This window comes from Panthera pardus, unplaced genomic scaffold, assembly GCF_024362965.1.
Source record: "Panthera pardus isolate Hobbes unplaced genomic scaffold, ASM2436296v1 HiC_scaffold_24, whole genome shotgun sequence".
Taxonomy (NCBI): Eukaryota; Metazoa; Chordata; class Mammalia; order Carnivora; family Felidae; genus Panthera; species Panthera pardus.
The window spans coordinates 85582937-85596255 of NW_026526810.1; the positions used below are offsets into that span (position 1 = coordinate 85582937).

The 13319-nt window shown below is 33.7% G+C and overlaps 1 protein-coding gene across 4 annotated transcripts in view; it reads right to left on the bottom strand.

The window, feature by feature from the left end:
* Positions 1-3525: 3525 nt before the first annotated feature.
* Positions 3526-13319, bottom strand: part of KLHL28 (kelch like family member 28) — a 35426-nt gene continuing 25632 nt past the window's right edge. For all 4 annotated transcript variants that reach the window (XM_019451931.2, XM_019451930.2, XM_019451929.2 and 1 more), the window contains 3 exons: positions 11802-12245; positions 9656-9864; positions 3526-8095 (listed from right to left, as the gene is read on the bottom strand). In XM_019451931.2, the coding sequence (XP_019307476.1) occupies positions 7932-8095; positions 9656-9864; positions 11802-12245 (817 nt within the window). In that variant the 3' untranslated portion in view covers positions 3526-7931. The remainder of the gene's footprint in view (positions 8096-9655; positions 9865-11801; positions 12246-13319) is intronic.

Consider the following 13319-nt stretch of genomic DNA (forward strand, 5'->3'; position numbering starts at 1 on the left):
CCAGGCACTCCTAAAAGCAGTGCTTTTAACGTTTACCCTTGTGAAATATATCCTAAGGTCAAAAGAGAATCACAGGGACTCTTAACTGCATTCGCTGGCCCTATTTATGTCATCACTGTTATTTTAAAACTATTGTTAAGTGTGTTTAAGATAAATCAAATAGGTAATTATGCTAATGTTGACAGAAACCAAGATTTTCAGGCTAAGAAAAACATTAAAATCCAAGAATTTAAATAAAATCCCTTTTCTCTCTTTTGAAATAAAAAAGGAAGCATTTCCTGACTCTACCTATTGAATAGCCTATAAACAATAACAACTGAGTAGCAGAAAGTACCACCAGCACAACACTGGAATCTAAAATACCACTTCCCAGCAAAAAAGTGCCAGGGACCCTTGAAGAAATGGCTGGTTCTAGATCTGAGGAAGAAAATGTGGAAGAGCCAAACCACAATGATGTTTCAATTTGATACCTGAACTGTGGTTACATAAGAGAAGGAATATCCTTATTCCTAGGACATACATGCTGAAGTATTAAGGGATAAAAGAACATAATGTGTGGTGTCTACTTTTGAATCGTTCAAAACAATAAGAGAAAGGTGATAAAACAAGTGTGGCAAAATGGTAAAAAAACTGGTGAACTTTGGAAAAGGTATTTCAGAGTTCTATTATTCTTACAACTTCTCTATAAGTTTGACATCACTTTAAATCATGTCAAAATAATTTTAATAAAATTTTTTAAAAGCAAGATTTTCAGTGGAACTTAATGGAGGTATCCACTGGACTAAGGCCTATTAATTGAAACACACATATTGAAAGGAATATATAAAGCATGGTAAGTTCATGATACTTGATCACCTTTAGAGGTTTCTAGGGCGTCAATTCATTAAAGATTGAAAAGAGAATGAATCAAATATTTCCCCCAACCTTTCCTTATAGGCCTTATCTCAGGGTAACCAAGTATGTGATAAGGAAGTGTTTTCCTTTATAGGATTCCAACTAATAAATGCAGGAAAAAAAATGACAGAGAATCACTGTTTTGCAACTTAACATAATAATGGATCTGGCAGGGGCACCTGGGTGGCTCAGTTGGTTTGGCATCCAACTTCACCTCAGGTCATGATCTCACGGTTTGTGAGTTCGAGCCCTGCATCAGGCTCTGTGCTGACAGCTCATAGCCTGGAGCCTGCTTCAGATTCTGTGTCTCCTTCTCTCTCTACCCCTCCCCCACTTGTGCTCTGTCTCTATCAAAAATAAATGTAAAAAAAAAAAAAAGAAAAAATAATGGATCTGGCAGTAGTTGTTAGTTGTTAATAGCTGCAAAAAACAATCAAGTGAAGAATTTGATGGGGAACTTGATAATGGAGGGGTCAGGTTGACAAGGACTAAATGAAAGCCATGATTAACGTTAGCATCACTAATAGTGGGATAACCAGAAATAATGTACCTCAGATGCAATGTAATAGGAAGAATACGCAGCATCAACTACACTTAGCAAAAAAAAAAAAAAAAAAAAAAAAAAAAAAAAAAAAGAAGGGAAAGAAGGGAGGAAGGGTGGGAGGAAGGGAGAAGGGAGGAAGGAAGGTATGGAAGGGGGAAGAAGAAAAAAAATTTAATCAAGACTCTATGGTCAACTATGAGAAATTTGAAGACTAAGACAATAGCTAAACAATACCACAAAAAGCAATTAGCCAAATCTAGAATGTGGGACAAGCTACTAGACGAATGATCTCATTTGTTCACAAGTATATGGCATGAAAAGGGAGAGTGGCACAGTGACTGGTAGAGGTTGAAAGGGACTCAGAGCTAACAGTCAAACGCAAAGTACAAACCTTCTTTAGATCCTGCCTCAACCGACAACAACAAAAAAATCAGATCAGGGAAATCTGAATATAGATTGTGTACTAAGTATTACAGCAGTATTAAATTTTTAAGTGAGATTATTATCAATGTAATTGCTTAGAGAATGAAAATTTTAAGTGTCCACTATCATTTAGAGATGCAGTCTAAGTTCTTTATCAGTCATATTGCATGTCTGGGATTCTCTTTAAAAATATTCCAGAAAAAAAAAAAAGGGCAGGGTGAATAGATGAAGATTAGCAAAATTAATTACTAAAAGGTTAATTTTTGAAGCTGGGTGATGGGTATATGGAGGTTCCATTAGTATTAAAAATGAAAAAAAGGAAGCCTGGAAAACACATTAAAACTCACAAAGTATTCTATCTTATCACAGAACTTCCTTTTATGCCTAGTCTTAAGAGTTTGGACTCTTCATTGTAATAGCTTTTTGCATCCCGTTATGAGCCTATCGTACAATCCACTCATCACAGTCTTCCAAATTAAAGTTGAAACTTCTACTCCCATTACTGCTCTAGCCCCAACTAAGAGAACCATCCAGTAATTTTATGAAAGAACACAAGAGGTACAGCTTGAGCTTTGCCAGGATATCACTGTCTTCTATTTTCTCTCTCTGGGGGGAAAAATTAGGTGTATTTTTAATTCCTCAAGTAGATTGAAGAATATGGCTTTACTCCTTTGTGCTATCATGTCTTACACATACTAAGCTTTTAATAACTGCTGACAGATTTTGCAATGACTTCTGGGTAATACGAAAGCTATCTGTGCATGTCTTAGACATCACAAACCAAAATTCAAATGCATCAATTCAGTCAAGAAATCTTAATTTCAGTATTTTAATAGGTACTCCTAAAGTGCTTATTTGCATATTTTGTCATCTATAATAAATACCTGAGTATATATGTTAAGTTTCTACTTAAACTCTAGGAGTTGCCCTGTTAAGAATGCAGTTCACGGATGGTTAGCTGGTATTTTAACCAGGAAACCTATATTCAAGGCAGCTACAAATACTTCGGTTATCCATAATTTGACCAACATTCAATGTTTTGCTCATTAGTGTATTAAATGTCAGGGACATTATTGGGGAATAGTGGTTCACAGAATAACATGAAATCAAAAAGTTGTTCCTATTGGTGAAGTTAACAGTTTCAAGATATATGGATTGCCTAAATATATGAGATATTTCCAATCCTTGCATGGACAGGTTATCTGAATCCATTCAGGCCTATAGTTTACAAATTCCTTAAAGATGGCACCTGGGGCTTAATCCCTTGTTTACAGAGCCTTCCCCGTAGGAGCACTGCTGGTTACCTGATGCTGGCCATAAACGTAACAGAATCCTCTGCAATGTTGCCTTGTCTGCCTCAAGTAAACCCCTTACAAGGCAAGTTAAGGAATCTAAAAGGAGAGAAAGCTGGGACTGCATGGAACTTATAGACTGAACTCTTGTGCTGGCTTTGCTAAAGAATGCTTCTTTAATAAGTGTCTGAGCATGTGGCAGAATTTAGCACGACACGTTTCCATTATAATCTCGTAATGAGGTTGTAAAAGATTAGCTATCCCATACCCACCTCAACTTTTGTGACCACTACCTGCCTACCAACAAGCATCTAAAAGTTGAGAACGACAAAGTCAGCTTGGGTCAGTTCAAAACATTTGACGCATATGAAGTCATGTTTCTCAAATTTATTTTAAACATTTCACATTAAATGAAATTTAACCATAGTCATTACAGAGCATCACCACAACAGTACACACAAAGAACTTTTAAAATAAAAGACAAAAGAATACAGCCTTCAACAAGTTAAATGCCACTTTACCATGTAAACAAAAATAAAACCCTGATGCTAAAAAGATACATATTCAGAGGTAAGATACATTTACAAAAACATTTAAACATTAACATAATCCACAACTACATCACATTCTTTGCAAGAGAGTACAAATATTAGTACTCTACATCTACAAAATTTCAGAATCCCGTTAAAATCAAAACCATCTCTGGTTTATGATACAGCACAATTCATAAGGCAAAAATAGAGGCATTATCATCCAGTTCTTTAATTTCACTTGTATTTTAAGGCAAACTTGGAACTTTTTGCTTATTATTTTAAAATAAACGGGACTTACACATGATAAGTTGACAAAATTAATAATAAATTATCTCTAGTTAAATATGTATAATATAAAAGACATATGGATAACAATTTTTCTCTCTACAGAGATGTAAACTGGATTTTTATTGACTCCATATTCACACCAGTAAGAAAACTTGTAAACCTATAGTATTTGAAACTTAATGTATTTTTTACTCTTTTCAAATGTCTATCAACACTGAATTAATATACTGTAAGTGAAAATCCAATATGTATCCAGCCACAGAATAAATGTATCTAATTAAACCAGGTCTAATTAAAGTGCTGTTTTACAAAGGAAAGAAAAAAAAAGATTAAGAAGTAGAACTGGATGTTAACTTGACATGTGACATCTTCTAATTTCTTTATTTTCAGACTACAGAGGTTATAGAGGTTATCACAAGTTTATTGAACTTTTAAGCAGTATATTTATTGTAGAATCTGATTTTCCTGAAAATGAGCACTTAGGTGACAATACCAGAAATCCAACACCAAAACTGAAAACAAACACAGCATTATAGGTACATATACTTCTTCAATGTTAGCCAGAGCCTTGTAATAATAGTAAATAATTTTTTGCAGTTTCTACAATTTTGTTTTTCTAATAGAAAATATATTATCCAATTCCAGGAAGTTTAGAGTTCTATAAACATTAGGTTTTCTATAATTCTTTACATGTCAATAAAACCTAATTGGACACTAAAGGACACAAATGTTTATACATAAACTGGGTGTCTAATCACTTCTAGTGATATTGGTTGTAAGGAATTAGATTCATACTTTACCATAATAGTTATTTGGGTACAGGTCTCCCTCACCATACTTCACTCGTTGAGTGAAAAGCCTGTATCTATTATTTATAATATTTCTAGCCCTGACAGAATCTGGCACAATACCACGTGCATATAGTAGACCCTCCATAATTTGTCAAGCTAGCAAAATAATTTTTCAAAACCTAATGCCATTTTCCTACCATTTGATATCACTTTCTATAGTTTGATATCCATTCATATTTAAAACATTATTAGCAATAACCTATGGAAACATCCTTTGGGCTACATTAAAAATCACTTAAGTTCTATTACTATATTTAACAAAGATTAAATACCCAAACATTCCTATAAGATTAAGTCGTCATAATTATGGAAGGCAATTATCTTCCAGGTGACTAGATAATTTCTATTTCCATTGTCACCTTTTTTCTTCCAAAATATTTCTGGGCAATCTTAAACAGCTTTCTTCCCATTGCCTGAGTATATAAAATTATGTCTAATATCATTTATAAGCAAACACTTTGATGAGTTTTGACATGAAAAACATGTGACTTTAAATTCACAATCTGTCAGCAAAGTATTCATGATGAAACTTCTCAGAAATCCATACGAGAAGGTCTACTGTAAAGTTATCAGTTGTCAGGTTACAATACCTCTGGTTGTTATGGATAGTACCGTAGGTTTGGTAAACCCAAAATTAGTTATTTCAAAAGTTTGGGGTTGTTTTCTTTCTTTTTACAGGTTTTTATAATTTTTTCTCTGGTATACAGTTTCTACTATTGCCCAAGATGTTTCACATTTAGTCTTTAGCAAGATAAAGTTTTGAGTTTTCCAAAACAATGATCAATATATGCCTTTGGTCTAATTTACCAAGTGATTCTATGTTTAATAACAATTTGATAGTGGGGATAACACATGAGTAAAACATTAACATGTATAGTACAGATCTGTTTACAATTAAAATAAATTTCTATTGTCTTTCAAATTCCCTTATCTTCTGGGGATAGAAGATTAAAATAGTATAATAGAATGCATTTAATAATATAAACAGAAAAAAGATTGAGTTCAGAATTTAAAATTAAGTAAGTAATGAAATCTATTTTAAATTGCTTTTCCTTAAATAAAGTCTAGGCCAATCACAATAGTGCACCTTGTTTCTATTCAATAGATTTATTCAAATCAATTAAAAAGTTATTGCTATATATCATTATGTTATTCAAACAAGCAACATAGAAAATACTCAGACTGTCAATTTTATTAGTAACTTCTGTTGAGTTCTTAATTGTAAGAGACTAAAAAATCACTTGCAAGGTTTTATAATCTGTGCAAATATTCATAAAGCATACTACTTACATGATTAAAGGTGATTTTATGTAGTTTTGCACTATGTATTTAAATCTACACTGGCAGTTTATGGAAGAACAAGAAAAACTGCAAATTGCCAGGCAATAGTTTCCAAAAAATAACATATTTGCTAATGAATGAACCTATGTTTTATAATTACAAATGGCTTCTTAACAATAGTTTGGAATATTATGGCACTTAAGAATGCAGTATGAATTTTTTCTTAGAAAACAAATGTACACTGGTTTTGCAGAGACTATAAAGAGATAGCAGGCAGGTTAAAAAAAAAATCAAGGAAAAGAAAACAACACAACTATAGTACCAAAAATACAAGTACCGACATCCTAATAAAATGCAAAGTAATAGGTTCAAGACTGACAGGTATTTACTAAAACATGCTAAAACAAAATGAGCTAACCACTAATTTTAAATAAACTATCACTGGCTATAGCAAACAGTCTTGCTTGTTTCTTTAGTCAAAGTAGAACCAAATTTAGAACCATTACTCAAGTAAACATCGAGTTCCAGTTTTCCTCAGTAACTCTGTAAAATATTCAATTACCTAAGAAGTGTACAAAGTAATGCATAACTGCCTAGTGCTTCATATTTAATGCATATATTTGTTTTTAAGAAGGACATATAATATCTAGCACAAGAAGAAAGAAGATTAAAAAATGTATCTTTCTTTAAATCACTATTCAGGAACCATGAAAAGTATAACAGGCCATTTAGATGACTCTTGGATGTTAACATTAGCATAACTGCTAACACTTTTAATAAGCACAAATGAACCAAGCCAGTAAAAAAAAAAAAAAAAAAAGAAAAAAGAAAAAATACTATCAAAACATACTATCATGCATATCTCATACTGAACATTCAAAAGAACATTATAGCCTTGTTATATATCCTACAGTTAGCACCATTTTTATATCTGAACACTTTGAAAAAGCAACCAAAGGTCTTAAAAAACTAAAATGATTATAAGGATATATGAAAAAAAATCAGTATGTACTGAGAATGTAATGAACATTTGTCAAATATTTACATCAACACTGGGAAGCCTGCTGTACTACGGAAATAACAAAAAAACTGAAACTGATATGCTTAACTCTTTCTATCCATGCTTAGTATAGCACAGGTGGGTAGCTAAATCCATCCAGCCTTAACCTGCCCATAGAAAGAAGGCATAAAGAGCAAATATCTGACTTCTTAAAATGAGCCCCCAAATATCATGATAGTAAAAGCATTTGTTCTGCAAACTTCTTATATCCCCATTCCTAAAGCCATTAGTAGGAAGAGTATCCAGATGACTCACTATGGTATATAATTTACAACCCTTAACAGTACCCCCCTCAAAAAAGCAGCCCTTTATTTAAAATGTGAAGCATATGAATTAATATCCAACAGACAGTATCAGCGCTCTGTCTAGTCATTCAATATACTCCAACACTGAAGCATCTCTCATCCTAGGAAATCATGGTGCATATATTAAGTAAGAGGGAGAGCTAAATTTTTTTTTAAGCAGCAAGATTTTCTCCACATGTACACTTATGAACATAAAACGACTCTATCCCAGTATTAGGAGGGAAAAAGTGCACAATTAAATTGGCAAGTTCTTTTTTTTTTTTTTTAAATTATTGATTCACTGTGTAATCAAGAGCAACCAAAGCTACTTTATCAGTTCAGAGTACCCAAGAGAACTTTGAGTCTTCATGCCATTTCAAGTTAATAAGAAAGTAATGTAGCTTTTGGATTTCAGAAAATTGGGCATCCTTTCATGCGGCACAAGGTTCATTACCACACTATTTCCACAAATCCACACTTGTCAAAGTGCAGTTAATCCAAAGTTGCAGCGACAGTATATCATGCCAGCTGAATCCAGCCACGTATCTGAAATAGGGTCATATTTCTGCACAGTATTCAGATAGGAAGACCCTGAGTGACCGCCGACTACATAAAGGTAGTTATCAATTACTGCAGCACCAACTCCTAGGAAAGGTGAGTAAAAAGAGGGAAAAAAACATGTTAACCATGAAGCAGACCTCTCACTAAAAATAAATTTGTATTTTAATGTTTTCTTAAAATACATTCTAATAATCTATTATTAGTTATACAAACAATATAGCCATATGTACTTACTGGAAAAAAATCCCTTAACATGAAAGCAAGAGTTCAAGTCTTCCTTCACTTCTCCTCCCTAATCCTATTCTCCCTCTCCTCTACCACAGAAAAATATGAAGAGTATATTATATGCCTTCCCATATGCTTTGTCAATTTATATTTATATATTTTTCAACAAAGCATTCATCTTTATCAGGTTTTTAAATGTCTTCAAATACTTGTTCAAATACATGTTCAAATACTTGTTCAAATACATGTTCAAAAACATGTATTGAACTATATAACTTAGACTTTAAAAATTCTACTGTATACACGGTTTTACACAGTTCTAAACAGAACATGGCTACCTAATGTTTTCTCACATTCTCATTATTTTATGGCTTTCCCTCTTATGCAAGGAAGCATTTCCATCAGCAACTTAAAACTTTCTCCTTAAAATAATATGATTTGAGTTTGGGTTCAAAGATAATTTCCTTCTTTTCCTCAAAGCTGTTTTTGTTTTCTCTGGGAACACTGAAATCCAACCTTTTCTAGATCTTCAAACTCCTTCAGTAGGTGAAAACATTTGAAAGCGAACATATAGACTGATGTACAATAAAAAAAAACAAAAACAAGGGGCGCCTGGGTGGCTCAGTCGGTTAAGCGTCCGACTTCAGCTCAGGTCACGATCTCACGGTCCGTGAGTTCGAGCCCCGCGTCGGGCTCTGGGCTGATGGCTCAGAGCCTGGAGCCTGCTTCTGATTCTGTGTCTCCCTCTCTCTCTGCCCCTCCCCCGTTCATGCTGTCTCTCCCTGTCTCAAAAAATAAATAAACGTTAAAAAAATAAATAAATAAAAAAAACCAAAAACAAAATAATGCAAAGATTCTGGGTGTGTGTGTGTAACATAAAAAGATGACACTTGTGGGGCCTGGATGGCTAGTTGGTTAAGCGTCTGATTCTTGATTTTGGCTCAGGACATGATCTCACAGTTCATGAGATTGAGCCCTCCATGAGGCTCTGTGCTGACAGTGAGAGGCCTACTTGGGATTCTGTCTCTCCTTCTCTCTCTGCCCCTGCCCCACTCGCTTGTGCTCACTCTCTTTCTTGCTCACTCTCTCTCAAAATAAATATTAAATAAACATTTTTAAAAACATGACATTTGTTGTATGGACAGAGGAGTTTCTGTAAGATACATTCTATTCCCACCATTTCTAAAAATGTGTTCTCCCAACTATAAGAAATGATAATATGCACAATGGCATATTAAAATCACAGTTAAAGAAATCTATTTAATTTTGTTGAATCATTTGTCTCTCGAGTCAAGCAGAGAAGTTTTTTTTTGGCTGGACAAGTAATACTCTTACTATTCCAAGGACCTATTATTATTCTAAGAACATCACTTCTATAAGAAATATTACCCTACATGTTTAGATATTAGTTATTATTACCTGTTCTGGGTTCTTTCATTGGTCTACACACAGTCCATTGATTTTGATGAGGGTCATATCTTTCAATGCTTGACAAATGTGAGACACCATTATGTCCACCCACCACAAAAATAAAGCCTAGCATGACACCCACACCAAAGTGAATCCTTTTATCTGCCATAGATGCAACCATCTCCCAGGAGTCCTTACTTGGATCATAACGCTCCACACTGCAAATATTCACAAAAGAAAGAATTAATTCACATATTCTTTGTGCCACTCTTCCTACCAAAACAAAATTAAAACCTACCATAGTTTTAAAAGTGCAAAAAGTCAAATAAAACAAGAGTAGTTTGTCCTAAATGCTTACTTTTTGCTGATAAAATTGCAGGGATAAAAGCTTACCTTGTGAACTGAGAGCAAAAATAACAATACGTTATTCCCTTATATCATACAAGCAGCAAGATGTATTAAGGACATGGAGCTTTTGGAGTTAGAAAACCTTGGTTCAAGTACTAATGCTGTCTACTTAGGGTTAAATGAACTGAAGCTCTAACACTCTGGGTATGTGTAATCCTGGATAAGCCATTTCCTCTCACCTGCAAAAATGGGGATAATCTAACCTCAAAGGATTCATGTAAGAATAAAGTCAAATGCGTATGTATGTTTTGAAAAGACTCTGAACATCCCAAATTATAGATGTTTTCTAAGGACACTAAGGATCTTTCAAAGAGCTAAGGAAAAGGGAAGATGAAAAAAAAAAGGAAAGGAGAGGAATTTTTTGTCTTATAGAATTCATGGTTTACTGTAAAGTAAACACTGCAGTAACCTCAGAGTGATTTAGGAGAATTCAGGGATTTAAGTAAAGTCTGCATTCCAGATAACACTTGGCATTTCCAAGCTGCATTATGGATATCCAAAGCAAATCAGAATTTCCAAAACAAGCTTCCTAGAAAATCCCAGAAGGCCTCTAAATCTGTGATTTGCCCTGAAGGGCACAAAGGCAGGCTTGTTGAGCTCCTTCTGGTCCTAACCTAACTTCTCAAGAAAGCCTGAAGCATTTGAGAGTCGGTAGCATAATTCTGGAGTTCAGAACAGAGACCAGACTGTAGACTGACTAGAATATAGACTAAAGTATAAATATTTCTGAAAGAACACCAGAATAAAAGCCATTAGAGCACAATTACTGGACAAGAAGAGTTGATAAACTTAACAACTTAAACTTGAAGATCATTACCTCCCAATAGAATACTCAACCATTTATCTTATAAATTTCTGCCAGCACATTTTCAAAGATTAAAATGCATGTCTGTGCCCCAAAGACTTTTCCTTCAAATAAAGGCGCAATAAAATGGAAGAATACTTTAGCTTACAAAGAAATAAAAATTTATAGATGAAATGCTGTTGTGCCCCTACTTACGCAGTTAACAAACCACAACATACTCTTTCATCAAATGCTCACAATCAATAAAACATACACCACTCTAGTTACTATCAGAGATAAAATCTCTAGAACATCAATTTTCAACAACAGTTCAGAATTATGATTAATTTTCCATATAAGCAGTCACTTTATGCTTTTATTTTTCTTGTATATTTTTCTCCTTTATTCAGAGAATACTACAAAATACAGAAATTGCAAATTCGGACTCCAGCAGAACTCAGGTACATAATGATACACACATGATTATAGAGTAAGAATCCAAAAAGGAATATTTAAATAAGGCTTTATATATGTTTATGATGCACTATAATATATAAGCATATAGAAATTACATTTTTCACTTTTTATTCTGTTAAGCAATGCAATAACAGACCATTTATACACACACATGCATATTTATATATATTCAGCACTCAAAATCTAAAGTTGTCCAACTTCATCTTATTTTCAGATTTCTGAATTTTAAAATCTAGCCCAATTATATTAAATGAATGAATGTAAAATCTTATAAGAGGGATTTCTTAGGTCTATATTAAATCATCATGTAAAACAATTACAATTATACTAGTGGAGCAGATTAAATTTCCCAAATGCCTAACAATATTACTTTGAAAATTAAAAAAGGAAGTTCATTCATATATACAAGTTGTGTATGAATCATTATTAACGATACTTAAAAAAAAAAAAATCTACAAGCATATACAACTTCATTAGGTTAAATACCTGTTCATGTGGGCAGGACCATACCCACCAATGGCATATATCATTCCATCCAACACAGCTGCAGCAAAACAACTTCTTGTTGTAGTCATTGGTGCCACATGTTGCCATTTTCTTAATTTAGGAATATACTTCTCTACAGATTGTAAGTAAGATTGTCCATCATAACCACCTAATGCATAAAGTTCTCCTGCAAGTACTACTACTCCAAGGGTACTTCGGCTCTCATTCATTCTCTCGAGAGAAGTCCAGGTATTTGTATCAGGATTCCAGCATTCTACTGAATTTTCATGTTTTCTGATAGTGATGCCAGGACGCACATTAGTTTCAATACCACCTATAACATACACTTTTTGGTCTAAAACACATATTCCAAATTCATAGCGAGGAATGTTTAGGGGTGCCAAACCAATCCAAGAGTCATTCTGAGGAAAGTACATCTCCACACTAAAGAATAAGCAGAAAAAATTAAATTTTAAAAATCAAAATGGCTCAAAAACAAAAATGTTTAAACTCTTTAATAATCAGGGACATGCAAATTGAAACAACAAACCATGACACACTTTCCAGACTGGCCAAAATTAAAGTCAGATAATAGTAACTGTGGGCAAGAATGTGAGCAAGAAATGCATACTCTGTTGGTTAGCGTGTAAACAGGTTAAACTATGCTGGAAAACAATTTTACATTACCGGGTAAAATTGAAGATACACAAATGCTCTGACTCAGCAATTTCATTCATATGGATCTACGCTACTGAATGCCTGTTATAGCCAGTTTGCACCCGGACATATGTACAGAAATGTTTACAGCAGCACAGCACAATCATCCATCAAAAGGAGAATGGATAATTAAGATGTGGTATATCCACCCTATGACTGAATAACTCCACTCCTAGATATATACCCAAGAGAAATACACACATGTATATATATGACGTTCATACCAGCGTAACAGTCAACAAATGGAAACAATTCAAATGTTCATCAACCATAAAACAGATAAATTGTGGCATATCAGAGAATACAACAATGAAAATAAATTATAGGTATGTGTAACAGGAATGCATCTTACACATAAATAATGTCACGGGAAAGAAGTCCAATTCAAAAGGATACATTCTGTATAGTTTCATTTATAACAAGTTCAAAAACATTTCTAATTTCTGGATTAGAAATGAGGATAGTGGTTACCTTTAGGGAGGGCAAACTCCAGGGTGGTTTCTGGTGTCGATCATATTCTTTCTTGAACTGGTTTGTGACATTCACTTTGTGACAGCTCAGTGAGCTGTTTGCTAGGGGATCTGTGCACTTTTCTGTATGTATGTAACACTTTACCTAATTTTTATATTTAACATGTTCATTGCAGAAAGAAAATATATTATATCCATATACTGTAATACCATACACCAATGAAACTAAGTGAACTACTGCTTCGTGCAATCTCACAGGTGAATTTCATAAATTTACTATTTAGTGAGAAAACACATCTCTGAAGAATATATATGCTGCATTTAGATAAAA